The sequence below is a fragment of the Cyprinodon variegatus genome, unplaced genomic scaffold (genome assembly GCF_000732505.1).
Source record: "Cyprinodon variegatus isolate N-32 unplaced genomic scaffold, C_variegatus-1.0 Scaffold248, whole genome shotgun sequence".
NCBI lineage: Eukaryota > Metazoa > Chordata > Actinopteri > Cyprinodontiformes > Cyprinodontidae > Cyprinodon > Cyprinodon variegatus.
The window spans coordinates 422,613-438,332 of NW_015150701.1; the positions used below are offsets into that span (position 1 = coordinate 422,613).

The 15,720-nt window shown below is 39.3% G+C and overlaps 1 protein-coding gene across 4 annotated transcripts; it reads left to right on the top strand.

The window, feature by feature from the left end:
* Positions 1-750: 750 nt before the first annotated feature.
* LOC107089342 (bromodomain and PHD finger-containing protein 3-like) lies at positions 751-15,434 on the top strand. 4 transcript variants are annotated; one of them, XM_015382077.1, is made up of 13 exons: positions 751-1,453; positions 2,950-4,470; positions 4,612-4,768; positions 6,637-6,765; positions 6,993-7,121; positions 7,209-7,527; positions 8,329-8,655; positions 11,136-11,681; positions 11,760-11,844; positions 13,236-13,318; positions 13,428-13,525; positions 13,601-13,755; positions 13,841-15,434. In XM_015382077.1, exons 2-13 carry the CDS (start codon positions 2,969-2,971, stop codon positions 14,022-14,024), a joined length of 3,714 nt encoding a protein of 1,237 aa, XP_015237563.1. In that variant the 5' UTR covers positions 751-1,453; positions 2,950-2,968; the 3' UTR covers positions 14,025-15,434. The 4 variants fall into 4 exon arrangements, with proteins under 4 accessions (XP_015237563.1, XP_015237565.1, XP_015237561.1 ...); XM_015382079.1 differs by having other exon boundaries at positions 754-1,453; positions 7,215-7,527; XM_015382075.1 differs by having other exon boundaries at positions 758-1,453; positions 6,634-6,765.
* The last annotated feature ends 286 nt before the right edge of the window (positions 15,435-15,720 follow it).

A 15,720-nucleotide genomic window follows, 5' to 3' on the forward strand; every position in this document is an offset into this window, starting at 1 on the left:
CAGCAAGGACATTTTTACAAAATGCCCAAGTAATTCAATTAAATTCAGTTTATTTCTATAGCGCTGATTCACAACACGTCTAATCAAAGCACTTTACAGTTCACCAGATCATACAGTCAAATTGATTGCATCGACTCATTGACTCTGATGCAATTCCTCACACTATGCATGCTTGTAGCGACAGTGGAGAGGAAAAAGTCCCTAATAGCAGGAAGAAACCTCCAGCAAAACCAGGCTCAGTGTGAGTGGCCATCTGCCAAGGACGACTGGGGTTCAAGGAGACAGAAGAGATACAAAAAGCAACTGAAAAAGACGACCCCATCTAGGAAACACACAACCAGGCAGACGAGCTCTGTGTCAGAGGATGAATAGAGCACATCCAGCCAGTCAGTCAGAGAAACAGGACACTGGAAAAACAGGCTGATCTCCAACATCTATAAACAAAGGTGTTGATGGCAGCAGAACAGCTGGTACATCCTAATGTTCATACTTGATAGGTAGATCCTGTCAGCACTAATTCAATTAATTATTTCATGTTATATATATATATACAGTATATATATATATTTTTTTTTTTTTTTTTTTGTCTTACACTATATGTTTTTTAACCATAATTTTAATATCTGTCAGAGACAAGGGGAAACTGGCTGCTAAGGGTCATTCTGGTACATTTATAGATATGTTTATTAATGCTCACTCTCCCTGTCAAATAAACTCATTAAAAGTAAAAAAAACGGCCAGGTAGTTTTAAACATATCGCCAAAGCACAAGTACACATAAACATATATTCTTTTCTTTTATTAATATTGAATCATTTGAAAACAATCATAGAAATCTTGCTATATATATTCATTACTATAAAGAAAAATAAAATATCCCGCTGCACACAGATAGATAAGAGTCCACAGATGCCGTATAGATGCATTGTATGGGTGCATTAGGTGTGTAGTAAGGTGGCAGTGGAAGTAGATGAGACCAGAGGGCGCGCAGCACCCTTCCCGTTGCTTTTCTCATCGCTTTTATCTGTGATGAGCTCCACGAAAGATCCGATGAGCCCGCTTGGTCTCGCGGACCAACCGTTAACCGGTGCGCGTCGCGTGCGAGGTAAAGCGGCGACCGACAATTGGCCGATGTAATTTTTTTCTCCTAAAGGGGCGTATTTTCAAGCCATCTTGACTGAATATTTAGCCTCATCCTAGGTACTTTAAATTGATATCTTCGAGATTTTGCAGTCTCGGACTTTCCAACCGCCGTCGTTCCAAAGGCTGAAGTCGCACCAATGAAACCGGGTCGGGTTGGTGTGCTGTAGCGGCGCCGCGGCGGAGAAGCGGAGCATTAAAGATGACGCTGCTAACGGCTAGCATGTCCGCCTCGGTCGGAGTCTGTCACTAGCTGACATTTAGCCAGGTGCAGTTTTTCCCTTCCCTGGCACCGCAGAGGGCGGTTCATCAAGGTAAGCCAGGCGGGTAATAATTTTCACAGCATATTCAGCACCATTTAGAATAAATGCCGTTTTTCCCCCCACTATATCCGTGTGTCATGTCCAACCGAACAACGTTATCATCTTAGAGACGGATAGAGACAACATTTTGCAAGGGTCTGAAGCACAAAGAACTAACCGAAACGTTGTTCTGTTCTTTATCATGTTCTACTATATGCATGCTGTTAGTTAATGCATTGAGGCACGGTGCTGTAAAAAGCACCTGCTCTTTGCTTGCAGTTGGAATGTATAATTGGGCTGCTAATGAACTTGCAAAACAGGCGCTGTCTCTGCTGTCGTGAGCCTAAAATGGCTGACAGATGTTAGCTTCTCGGGTTGGTATTTAGCACTCACAACCTAACTATGCACAGCAACAAGAAGGAAAAAAAAAAAAAAACAGTGTGCTGCCCTGTGATTGGTCACTGAGACGTTGAGCCGCGTTACAGAGTCTTTAGATGGACCAATAGGGAGAGAGCTAAGATAAACGCATGCAAGCAGTAGTATGCCGTATTTTTGTTTGTGCAGCAAGGTTGGTTGAGGTGACAAGCTGTGTTATTACAGAGCAAGGCACCAGACCCGAGCTCCTTTCGCCCAGATATTAAATTGTTCTAGAGAAAATGTAACATTTAAATTACTAAAGACAAATAAATAATACACATATTTGAATTCTAACTGCTTATTATCTGTATGTAGCAAAAATTTAATTAGGAAATTATCACTTATCAATTTACAATAAATAAACAATGCTTTTGAAACATAATATCAGAGGGTCACATCAAAATTTTAGTACAGACATTTGGTGGGGGGAAAACCCAATTAAAAAAATAAGTATTTAACAAATTGCCAGTGGCATTGTTGTGATTATATTTATGTATCTATAACTTAATAAAGATTTGTTTTTCGTATTATTACTGAACTTGAAATTGGCAATCCATGACCTTTGTATAAAAATATAATGACAATTTTTTCAATCCATAAACATAAGGTAGTAAGCATACGATCTCGCCTTATTTAGGAAAGAAAGACATCTTTATATATCTCCAAGTCAGACAGATTTTGGAGGATTTAATGCTTGGTAAGAAAAAAACTTATTTAATACCATTAAAAAGCAAACGTGAAGAGTTGGAGGATCAGTGATGCCTCCTTCAAAGGCCATGGTAACTTTATTAGAGTAAATTGAATCATTTAATCTTTAAAACACCAGGTTTTAACAACTATTGATGGCCATTATTTTTAAAAACTATATTTTTTTTGGAATGGTATTTTACCCTTCTGGAGGACTGTACCAGAATTAGATTGTTTTAAGATGACATGTTTCTTCAATACAAAAAAAACCTTTCAATTCTTTTTACACAACCACCAGCAGCTGCAATTATTTTAAATAGAATCATTTTTAAAAGAAGAACATCAGTATATATTTTTTTCTTGCTCCAACTTGAATCGTGGCATTCTTTCTTTTTGTGTTTTAGAAAGAGGGAGAAAAGTCTCATGCGGCAGCATAACAGGTGGGAATGTGAAACGACTGCTAGAGGACGCAACATGGGAAGGGGTCGAGGCAGAGGGAGAGGAAGAGGCAGGCAGTCTGGTCAACCAAGGCCTCCCTCGCCTTATAGACTACAGCTCTCTCCATCCAGGGAGACTCTGACGTATGCTCAGGCCCAGAAAATTGTGGAGGTTGATCTGGATGGAAGGCTCCATCGGATTAACATCACAGATCCTCTGCCAGTCATTACAGAGGATGAGATGATGGCTCAGGACATTGCAGAGTGCAACAGCAACAAAGAGAACAGCGAGCAAACCCAAGGTAAAAACAGACCGTGGAGGAAACCCTCTAACAATAAGAGCAGGAGGAGTGGCAAAAACACATCTCAGCAAAACCAGCGGTCTGCCTCACAGCACCATACGGGATCCACCCATTCTTTCCAGCACCCATCTCACCAAAGCCCTCTGCCTGAGCCCACCTTCCGTGAGCTGAGGTCAGTTTCTCCCTGTGAAGCGCCTCCTCTCCCAGCAGCCTATTATCGGTTCATAGAAAGGTCTGGGGAGGAGCAGGACAATGTGGCTGAGTACGACATGGACGAGGAGGACCTGGCTTGGCTGGAGATGGTGAACCAAAAGAGGGTGTCTGATGGCCACGCGTCTGTGTCTCCAGACACCTTCGAACTGCTCATCGATCGCCTGGAGAGGGAGTCCATTCTGGAGTCCCGCAGCCAAGCTTTATCCCAGAACGCTGTCGATGAGGATGCCTTCTGCTGCGTTTGCCTGGATGATGAGTGTCTGAACAGTAACGTCATCCTGTTCTGTGACATCTGCAACTTGGCGGTTCACCAGGAATGCTACGGTGTACCCTACGTACCTGAAGGCCAGTGGCTGTGCCGCTGCTGCCTGCAGTCCCCCTCCCGCCCTGTAGATTGTGTACTCTGTCCCAACCGAGGAGGTGCCTTCAAACAGACGAGTGACGGTCGATGGGCGCATGTTGTCTGTGCCATATGGATCCCAGAGGTTTGCTTTGCAAACACGGTGTTCTTGGAGCCAGTTGAGGGAGTGAAGAACATCCCTCCAGCTCGCTGGAAGCTCACTTGCTACCTCTGTAAACAAAAAGGCAGGGGAGCTTCCATTCAGTGCCACAAAGCAAACTGTTACAGGGCTTTTCATGTTACCTGTGCCCAGAAGGCTGGTCTGTATATGAAAATAGACCCGGTTCGAGAGACTGGTGTCAATGGCACCACTTTCTCTGTGAAGAAGACTGCTTTCTGCGAGAATCATTCCCCTGTTGGGTCTCGTCAGGATGGGTCAGGGGATGAGTCTGTGGAAGGAAGGCTGGTCGGGGGAAGGGGCAGTCGTGGACAGCGGTCATATACTCAGAGCCCGCCTTCACCAACCAACAAAAAGCTGACCAAAGGCCAGAAGAAGAAGAACACTAAAGGGTCGGGGTCATCACGCCGCTCCAATCTTCCTGTGCTGCTTGTGCCTCAGATCCCCTCTCACAGGTTGGACATTGTTTAATTAATGTGCTTCAATCTTCTTTCGTTCTAATCCATTATCTCTGAAGTGTTTTTACACTCAGATGTGTCATCTAGCCCAAAAACATATAATCACTCTTTTTTTTTATGTAACATTGTTCACCACAGGCTAAACAAGATCTGCACGGGAGTCGAAGTACAGAGGAAAAATCAGTTCATGCAGAGACTTCATAATTATTGGTTACTGAAAAGACAGTCACGAAATGGGATGCCTTTAATACGCCGACTTCATTCCCACCTGCAGACTCACAAGACTGCAGAGCAGGTGAGAACAGCTGTCTAGTATTTTGGCTTCAGATGGACAAGAGGATGCAGTAGACGAAGCACGGTCCCACACTACTTTCCAACATAATCATATTGTTTGAATAATACAAAACACATTGCTGATTCCATAATACATAAACTTTTTCCTAAACTTCTATTTATTTAACTGAAACACTCATCATAGCAACAAATAATGTAAACACTGCAGTTAAAATAACAAGGCTTTCGTCATAACACATGTGGAAATAAGAATTTTACTGAGTTTAAATTAAATTGCAATAAAGTTGCACACAAGATCCACAACAGGATCCTGAGGATTTCAGGTGCAGCGAGTGTAAAAAAGACACTCAGTCAAGCCTCAACAAAAAGTCTCTAAAGATTGATTTGGAAACTTAACTCTCATAATCTACCTGTGTGTGTGTTTTTGTCCTGTGCCTGCTTCTCAATCTTAATCAGACTTAAAATTTGCTCAGAAACCCTAAGAAGTTAGATTTGATTTGTTTTCGATGATAAGAGAGAAAAAACTTTGGCAGAGAGGGATAAAGTGAGTGCTGGGGTTAAGCTGAGAGGCACAATCCTGCCGAGACTTGCATCCCTTGTCCTTTAGGCATGCTCGTCTCTGCAAAACACCTGTTTCCCTGTTTCTGGCTGATTACTAGCAAAAGTTGTATCTTTAAATTAAATTGCACCTATCAGAATCAAATTAATCGAAGAAAAAAGTCTTATATATGCCTCGTATGGCAACACAGGCTCTAAGTGTATTAGATCACTATAGAAAAGGACTATATGGGCTTAAATATACTCCCAGTTGTAAGGCGAACATAATAAGCTGAACAGTATGATGCAAGTTGTTTTAGCTTCTCCTTCCACCTCCAGTAAACCAAATCAAACACAAAGGGGTGCTCTACACATCTAAAAACATGAATTTGCTTCCATTGTTTTTTGAAAAGTAGCTCAAGCCCAGACAGGTTGAACAGAAAGCGTTTTTAAGCATCGATTATATTCACAATTGATTTCAGTCAGGACTTTAGCCAGGAAATTCTAGCACATCAATCTTCTTTGATATAAACTAAGGGCGTCCAAATCCAGTCGTCAGTTGGTTTTGCAAGTCTTTGATGTATTCTTGCTCCAACACAGCTGAGTCAATTTATGGAATTACCTCCTTATATTGTCACCTACAGTAGCCCTGCAGAGGCCTGCTAATTCAGATCATTAGCCTTTAGAGCTCCCTTTGGATATAACTGATGTAAACCACATTATTTAACCTGTGGCTGTATGTTAGGAATAGTTGCCCCTGCTGGAAGACTAGGCTTTGCCTGAGTTCTTTCTTGGTCTAACAAGTTTTCTCCCAATATTACTCCGTATTTAGCTCCATCTGTCTCCAATTTGACCTGTTTGTGCTGAAAAAATGTGTATTTACAGCATGGTTGAAATATAACCTCTTCATTTGTTAAGTTTTTCCACCACACAGGGTTGGGCCTTGTGCGCAAAAAAAAAAAAAATAAAATAAAAAAAAAAACTTTCTCACAATAATGTTACAAATCAATTAACCAGTCATCTAATTTTTGTTTTGCATTAAAGGCCTTTTTTTCCTTTTCACTGTTGGATATAAAGGTTGGTTTTGGTTCTCAAGAAAATCCTCCAGCTAAGTTGTTGATCCCTGTAGCTCATTGGTTGTCATGGGCCTCCTGGTTTCTGCTCCAAAATATGTTTATCTTCCTAAATCTTGCTTGCGGGTGATTTTATTTAGTGGTATCGGAATCAGTATCCCTTAATAAATTTTGTCACTGTCTCTTACAAATGTTGTAGATGGGATTTATACCTCTAAATGCAACAACATTTTGTGGCCTTTAATTTGATGTTCAGAAGGAGCCGGATGAGAAGCTAAGTGCTGCAAGAGAGGAGTTACGGTACTGGCAGAAATTAAGACAAGACCTGGAAAGAGCTCGACTTCTAGTGGAACTCATCCGCAAGAGAGAGAGGCTTAAAAGAGAAGAGGTAAATGAGGAGGGGTGCATTTTTGCAACACTTAGTGGAATAGGCAAGATATTAGTCAAAGAATGTATTTCTCAGTATTCTACTTTATAATAATCAGCTTTTGCATATAACAAAAAATACTTGTAAAAAATAATACTTTTTATCTTGTAACAAAAATGTATATTTATTGTTTAATAAATCCCTTTGGAATACCTCTGATCTTTCTTATGTGTTTATATCCTCATCAGATGAAGATCCAACAGGCTGCCCTTGAAATGACGCTGACACCTGCGCAGGTGCTTCTACGATCCACTTTGGAGCAGCTACAGGAGAAGGATGCAGCCAACATCTTCTCTCAGCCAGTCAATCTGTCAGAGGTTGGTGGAGTTCCTCAATACACATTTGTTTTAGCAGCACTATTACCTGTGAGTACGACCAGCTAACATTTTTATTTTGAATTTTATACTGAGGTCCCAGATTACCTCGAATTTATATCCGAACCCATGGATTTCTCAACAATGCGAAGCAAACTGGAGGGACACGCCTACTGCTCCGTTGCAGACCTAGAGAAAGACTTCGAGCTCATGATTTCAAATTGCCTCAAATATAACTCCAAGGACACCTTGTTCCACAAAACGGCCTTACAGCTAAGGGAAGTGGGGGGAGCCATCCTCCGCCATGCTCAGAGGCAGTATCAGAGCATCGGCCTTGACCCCAGCACTGGCATGCATCTGCCGGAGGCACCAAACAAACATGGCTTCTGTCAGTGCACATGGGAGGATGGTGAGATGAAAACTGAGATCTATGTATTCTTTCTCTAAATGCACTAAATATACTATGCTGCTTAGAAATATACATGCATTCATTGTGAGCATTGATGTTTTTAACCAGCCATTTTTAAAGTTGAATTGTTTAACCTAAAAATACAAACTATTTGTTTCTTAGGAATTTTTTTTCTCTGAGTCACACAACGTAAAAGGTTTATGCATCAGGTCACATTAATACATGTCCATCAAGAGTAATATTTCAGAGGTTTTGGCCATTTTTAAAAATGTGTACTTCTGCATTTCATGTGATCGTATGCTCATGAAATGTCATCAGCCTCAGCCCTAGTACTGTTCCAATTCACAAGAACACAAGACTGAGAACGGACAAAGTCCCCGGATGTTGTTCTCGCCCCTTCCTCTTTACCCAGCATGCATCAGGGCAGACTTGTCCGTTCTCAAGATTGACAGCTGTCCCAGCATGCACCGCGGCAGCAGTAGCTTCCGGGGGGGTATTAAGTTAGAAGTTCACTTTTTTGTTGCCTTTGTTCTACAAAAGTACATTTTAAGGTCATTTGAGGCAAGAATATTATACTTTTAAGCGTCACTATATGGCCCAAAAAAAAAAAAAAAAAAGTTCAGATTTTGAAAACTTTGACCCTATGTCTGTAGGATTTAAACTTGTGTGCCCATTTTTCTTTTTCTCAAAAATCAAACAATATTTTAAAGGTGGAAAAGACTGACTTTCTGTCATGAGGGTATGTAAACATCTGACTGACCCTAACCCTGTTAACCTGCTTTTTCCTTTGTCTCTCCACAGTTGACTCTCTCCTGGACCCAGAAAACAGACTGCACTTGACTACAGAAGAGCAGCTGAAGGCCTTACTTGAAAAACTTGACATGGTCACCTCCATGCGCACCAGTGGCGGCCGCACAAAACGCATCCGGCTGCTACGCCGGGAGATTAACGCTCTGAGGCAGAAGATGAGTCAGCAGCAACATGTTCATGCTGTTAATGGAAATAATGAGGACGAAGATGAGGAGGAGGTGAAAGAGAAGAAGAAAGAACAGAAGGAAAAGATAAAGAAAAAAGACAAGATGGAGGTGGATAGAGAGCCTTTATCTGATTTGCCAAACTCTGGGTCAGGTAGGTTTTTCTTTGTTCTACTTTTCTCCTACCTATTTTAGGGTTAGTATAAAATAAAAAAAAATTTTTATTTAGCTTTTGGCCCAGAGATACAGAAATTAAAATCTTTTTGTTTGCAGATGGCGTGCTAATAATATTAGCAGAACCAGAAAAAATGTTTACCTAAATGAATAGCTTTATTTGCTTATTAAGAACACCTTATGGGTTATAAATTAAATATCAAGAAAACGTAGGTGCTCCACTTTGATGAAAGTCCCTCTCTATTCCTGATACAGCAATTTAAATTCAAGTGGAATAAAAAGTTTATTAAATACTTGGGAATCCAAATTATATATAACCTCATGAAGTTGTATGAAACAAATATAGATAATTAAGTACATAAATATACCAAAACACAGAGATGAATATCAGGATGAATGTGCTGCTTACAATCCTATACTTGTTTCTGTCTTTGTCAATGCCAGTACCAAGTAATCCATTAATAGAGGGGGACAAAAAAATGTTTGGATTGATTTTGAATGGGGATAAACTTAGAACTAGTTTCTGAACACATAAAATTCCTAAAGATGAGGGCAGATTGGCAATACCCAATTTAGAAGAATATTTCTATGCAGCACAGCTCAAGCCTATAATTCATTGGTGTAATTCTGACTACAAAATAATGTTGAAAATTATAGAAATCTTACATGTAAATCATGTATAATGTATGATTGTAAATAAGGTGTTTGATTAAAAATAAACTGGAATCTATTACTAGATTCACCTTAAACTAAACCTTGGAGGTTCCATTTAAAATAATAAGAAAATTTGAGATGGAGAAAGAAATCAGATATTCTGCTGGTTGGTTTATGACACAAATCTTAAACCAAGTAGTGCATATTCTTAATTTAAGGAATGGGCAATTGAAGGATTTAACGTTCTAAATACATGTTCCCAGAAAGGCCAAAGTGCATGTTGCAAACTCTACAGAGATTATATGATTTAAAATATCAGGATTTTTACATTTACCTTCAGAGACAGGGCCACTATTTAAAAGAGATAAGGCAATACCTTGTTAAAGATAGGCTCTGTGTATGCACCTTAAAGCTCTATCTCTCTGGATCTTTTTCCTGAAAAGAGATCACTTAGGACGAACTCTTCAAATAACACTTTATAACTTATACGTATTAAATAACCAGGAGACATGACAACAGATTCTGATAGAAATTGTAATCTTACTCAGAGCAGAGAAGTTGTTTAGAGTTTACAGAATGGCAGCTGCGACATTTTATACATCTCCAGTCTCCCACATCATTACATCAGACACGTTAGCAGATGAGTGGACATCCATGGCTCCAGCCTTATCAAAATATTACACTTCTTTCTTAGCTGAAGGACACTGCTCTCATTCTATTTCCAAATCTTTGCCTCGTAGAGAATGAAGATTATAACTGTATATCCAGACAGAGGAACTGTTTTATCTAGATAAACGATTGTGGAAAACATCAGTTCTGAAACGTAACAGGCAACTAACATTAAGGTGTAACAAACTCACACATCATCAATGATAATTATCCCTACAACCTTCTAGGTGAAAAGAAATGCAGTTACACACATATTAAGTGATGCATATTAAAGCAGAAGTAGTTAAGGGATATCAACATTTTATAAAGATGTTTTCGTAAAAACCTCAAGGCTATCTGTCTGGGATAAATGACATAAGTAATGACATATGGTACAGTATTTGTAAACCTCAAGTAACTACTATTATCTCTAGGAATTAAAAGAAAATGTAGACCAATATTTTATTTCTCCAAAGATGAAATTTTCACTGTTTTCACTGTCATTGCTTCAACTGTGCTGGAAACCGTGCAGAGAGCAGGATGTGGGTCTTACATGTATCTTCTGGTAGTGTCACAACGTGTCCCATTATTAGGAAGATGTTGGAATACTGCATTTCAAAAAACAACACTGGCGTTATGTTTTGATCATATAATAGGACCAGGGATAAAAAAAAAAATACATTTATATTTTTAAAATGTTGGCAGCAGCAAAATAAAAAGCCATCTGACATAAATGGTACAAATATTAACCCCATACAGGTAAATACGCCACAGACATGAACAGTATGGAGAGAACTTTATAATAGGTTTGTGACGAGCAAAATATGAGGACCTTTGGGGAAAGTGGTTAATGTAGACCACTGACCAAATGTTCTGTGTTTTACTGTTTGTAATTATTTAATTAAAAATAAAAATAAAATACAAGTGGAAAAAAAAAATGGTTAGAAATTCAGGCTCCCTTTTCAGGGGAGGCGAAAACTAATAATTATGTTACTTTAATTGTTTAATGTTGACATTTTCTTTGGTGAAGAGCCTTTTTAACTTTGATCCAAAGACTGAAAGGTGTCAAAAGGTCAGATTACTGAATGTCAAACCAGTTGATGGTGGAGAATTTGGATGAAGAATAAATGCGCCGTTATCAATTTCTACTTGACACAGATGACTCTCCACCTGTGCTTGAGCTCACCTGTCCGGTGTCATCGCCTCTACCAGGAGATGCTCCTCTGGAACCTCCTGTCCTGGGCATTGTAACAGGAGGGCAAAGGTCACCGGGGCGCTCCTACAAGCGTCAGAGGTCCTCGCGCAGTGGGAGCAAAGGCCAAGGTGAAGATGAGGCTGAAGTTGGTGAAACGCCGTCTTCACAACCAGAAGCTGTTCACGAGGTCACGCCACTCGGCACGCCTCCAACTCTACCCCTAATTGGAGTTGGCCGTCGCACGTCTGTTTTGTTTAAGAAAGCTAAAAACGGGGCGCGAAAAAACAAGTCCTCCCAGTGGCAAAATGGCAAAACCTCTAATGAGAAAACTAACGGGCTGGACAGCACTGCTGTTCATCCCAGTTCCCCCAGTGTCAACATCACCACCTTACCTCCTACTCCTAACGCGTCCCCTTCCCCCTCGTCTCCTTCCTCACACCATCTGAGGTCCAGAGGTCCCAGCTCGGAGAGCGAACACGATAAACCTCCTGCACCCTCCAAAGATGAAGGTAAGGAATACTTGTATTCTATACTTGAGGCTTATTAAAAGGTCCAGCTTGTCTAGCTTTAATTTTTGGTTTTGCTAGCCCTGACTAATGGAAAGCACACGTCTGGAAAGCAAGGTGATGTTGCGGACGATGAGGAGGATGATGGTGATGACCTGAACCTAACGTGAGTATAAGGCATCAGAATTAAATTAGTCCCAGTATAGAGGTCAACAAAGCAACATTAAGTGCCTTGAATAAAACAGAAATACATGTAAAAAGCACATTAATAGAATTTATTGAAATATCTTCTCAGCTCAGGTTTTTTTCCTCTATTTTCTGCTGAAGTAAACACTTGCTTAACTTTGTAGTTTGATAATAAGACTTTTGTCTCAGGTAGTCAACACTTACAGCTCAGTGTGCTGGCCAAAATTCATATTATTATCTAGAAGGAAAGGTTTACCACCAAGGTATAGCAATAGGTGGGGAAGTGGCCGCTTTGTCTTTCTTTATACTCCATAAAGGTATAGTGGAGGATTTTCATAAAATTTTTGAACAGGCCCGCCCTGTCCAAAAAAATAATTCACATGCACAACCCTGTACCAGCTTCCCAGAGGGAACGTCTAATAAATGCATGCGAGAACGTGGACGAGCCCATTTCTCCTCGTGCACGCTCTGTTTAAAAGTTGCTGTTTGCATCGCTCATACAAGCTTACTTTCCAAAAGATTTGCAATATTTCCACTATGTCAGACCATGACTCACCACTGGTAAGTGAAAATGGGGACGAGCACATAGTAAGGCCTTACGTAAACATGTCACAGGAGGAACACTTATTTTGATGATCCACCTAAAAAAAGAACATCCTCCATTGTACCTTTAAGGAAAACTCTGGTACTTTTCCCAGCATATTAGTTAAAGGTATTTAAAAGCTAAACAATAGAGTGGCAGGAAAATGTTTTTTTTTGTCTTCATCACCAAACCATCCCTACTTCCATATAATCGCTGTAATAATCCCATAGATGAATGAAAAATGGATCCACAACTCATCTATTAATTATGATTTTGTTGTTGAAACACTCACAGTTTGAACTTGAAGGTTTATTTACCACAGTTACCATAAAAAAATTTGTATTTTTTTTTACTGTTCGATAAGGAATTTATTGAAACAGTTATTTTTTGAAGAAAACAAGGTTTCTGGTATATGTGTGAAAAATAGAAATGCTACCTGTAAATATCAGACCCCCCTGTAACATGTTTGTTATCAATCATTTTTGCCTTATGTTTTTTAGCCGAAAGCTTATTAATCCCAGAAAGCTTATTAATGTGGAGATCCTTTCAAAACCTTTACTTCCAGCAGAGGGATCATGTCTTCTCAAAGTAAAGATTTTTTAGGAAGATTCTTTGAAACAATCGTTTCCTTTTGTTTATTAGTTCACTTTTTCTGTCCCTAAGGGGAGAACTTGGTTTACAGTACTGGTTAGGAAACGACGATTTAAAAAAAAAAAAACAACAAACATTTTAGCTTAAAGATGAAAATGACACATCTTTACTGCTTCCCTCTGTCCTATCATCTGTAGCACTTGTCCTCCCAAACGTAGTCGAGGTAAGCCAGCTTTGGCTAAGGTTCCCAACAAAGAAAATGGAGACATCTCCAATTCTGGTGTGTATCATGTTGAGATCAATATGGTAGCATGTCATGCAGCTTTAATATATTCACATCTTTTCTGCTTTCAGTGATTAGCGGTACTAATAAAGCATCTTGTTCACAGGAAAGTCCACACTTCTTTCTTTAGATAGGGAGACCAAACTTTCACCGCTGGACCTCGTTTGGGCCAAAAGTAGAGGATACCCCTCATATCCAGCAATGGTGAGACCAAAGTTATTTGTGTACCGACAGGAGTTCATATTTACAGCCGGTTCCTGACCCTTGTCTTTATTCCAGATTGTTGATCCTGACATGCCTCAGGAAGGACTCCTACATAATGGCATCCCCATCCCTGTGCCTCCTGGGGAGGTCCTCAAACTGGGTGAATGGAGACACACTGACGAAGGCCACGAGCTCTTCTTAGTGCTTTTCTTTGACACAAAGAGAACTTGGTAAGATATTTGACACCGTACTAAAACCCTGGATCTTCAGCCTGAATTCAGAAGGGTAGGTTCTAAAACGATCTGTGTTTTACAGGCAGTGGCTGCCTCGAAACAAACTACTGCCTCTGGGGATGGATGACACTGTAGACAAACTACGCCTGATGGAGGGCAAGAAACCCAGCGTTCGGAAGTCGGTTCACACTGCGTACGACCGCGCCATGGTGCATTTAACCCATGTGAGAAGAAATGTTAACTTTACTCCCTCCAATTTTATATAGAGCATATTTTAAAAAGATTTTATCATTCTAAATTAGCCGTCTGTAGAAATTTACAGAGGCTTCCTTAAAAGTTCTTAAAGGAGTAAATAGTGATAGTATTTGAAGGTTTTTTTGCAAAGAAAAATGTTGCTTGGTTTCAAAATTTATGAAGAAAAGGTTCTGTGTGTTTTCATAAATTAGTTTATTTATTTTCTATGTACAATTTTCAAAAGGTGTTTTCCACAACCACTTGTTGCTGTGTGTTCTTATGAAGTTTGTGAATCAGGCCCAAAGTGATGGAGGCATGTGATGGTTTATTGTTGAAGGAATTGTTTATGGTTCGAAACATATTTAGATTGTATTTGCTCTCGAAATGTCACTGTGTTTAATGAAGTATGAAGTTTCACCTTAACATGTTTAAACCTGGATTTTTTTTCTTTTAAACACACTGTTAAGACCAGATATTTACATACAGTTTAAAAAAAAAACGTTCTATATTGAGAGGAAGTTCGTTACTTTATATACCATAGGATTTTAAAGTAACCCATACTATAACTATTTCAATGGTTTGGATTCGGTTTGAACGATCCAAGCTTTAAAATTGTGGCTGATGCCTGACGAGTTGTTCAATATTTAAATGATGTTCCTTCCTTAGATTCATTCATTTATGTTAATGCCCTCCTGATACAAACAAACACCCATGCACACGTCCACCATCTTACTATGTCTTGTTCTCAGATTTGCTCTGCGACTCTTTTCCCTGCATATATACCAATGGTTGTTTTTGTATTATCAGATCAAAGTATATCTTCAGATCAGAAGTTTGGCTTCTTCCCCTCTGACCTTTCAGGAATGTTTGTAAAGTACTTGATTTTCTGACATAATTCTACCAGCTTAATTCAGCATCTTTTGGTCATTTTGCTTTTCTTCTATTTGTTGACATGCTGGTCTCTAGGAAACAGGACCTATCCTCTTTTCTGAACGGTACGATGGGAGCGTATGCAAATATCTGGTTTCAAACAGAAGTTACCAAACTTTTCCATGAATTCAAAGTCAACTTTAGATTTTTTTTCTCTTCAAGCTCAGTCTGTTATATTTTAGTTTTTTTTTTTTGCCATAGAAGTCTTTAATACCTACCCAAATGTTTTCTTCCAAAAGGACAGTGCCAACATTTTTTTTACACGTTTACACATGCCGTTGGTGAAACTGTTTTGGTGTTTGATTATTTTCCATATTGTGAAACTGTTAATATGTTAGTAGATTGAGAGCGGTCGGTGCAGATACCCCTGCAGAGGTGAAAAAAACCCACTGAGAAACTTTTCTTTCTAAATCTGGCTGGAATGACTTGAAAAGCACAAATGGTCTAATTTTTGGAATAGAAAAACCTACACGAACGGTGTTTCCTGGAGCCATATATATATATATATATATATATATATATATATATATGGAAGAATATGTGTGGCAAAACCTACTGTTGTCTGTTAATGTACAGCTTATACATGTATACAATCTGTGTGGTAAAAGTGCATGTGTATAGTTTTGTAAATATGTAAATGTATGTTTATATTCGCTTACAGGAAGTAATTTAAGGAATGCAAAAATCAAGTATAGAATTTAATTTATGTGTTGCCATAGAGGGAGTTATTTAAAAACTGAATTATTAAAAAGATTTATGTATGAAGCTGAGTAGCTCTTTATAGTAGTGATGGTGTTT

Bases quoted from the DNA above. Each gene is read 5' to 3' on its own strand.
- LOC107089342 (XM_015382075.1), top strand. From the start codon at position 2,969: ATGCGGCAGCATAACAGGTGGGAATGTGAAACGACTGCTAGAGGACGC. The intron at 7,122-7,208 runs GTTGGTGGAGTT...TTTGAATTTTAT, and splicing joins AGCCAGTCAATCTGTCAGAG to ACTGAGGTCCCAGATTACCT. The intron at 11,682-11,759 runs GTAAGGAATACT...TGGTTTTGCTAG, and splicing joins TGCACCCTCCAAAGATGAAG to CCCTGACTAATGGAAAGCAC.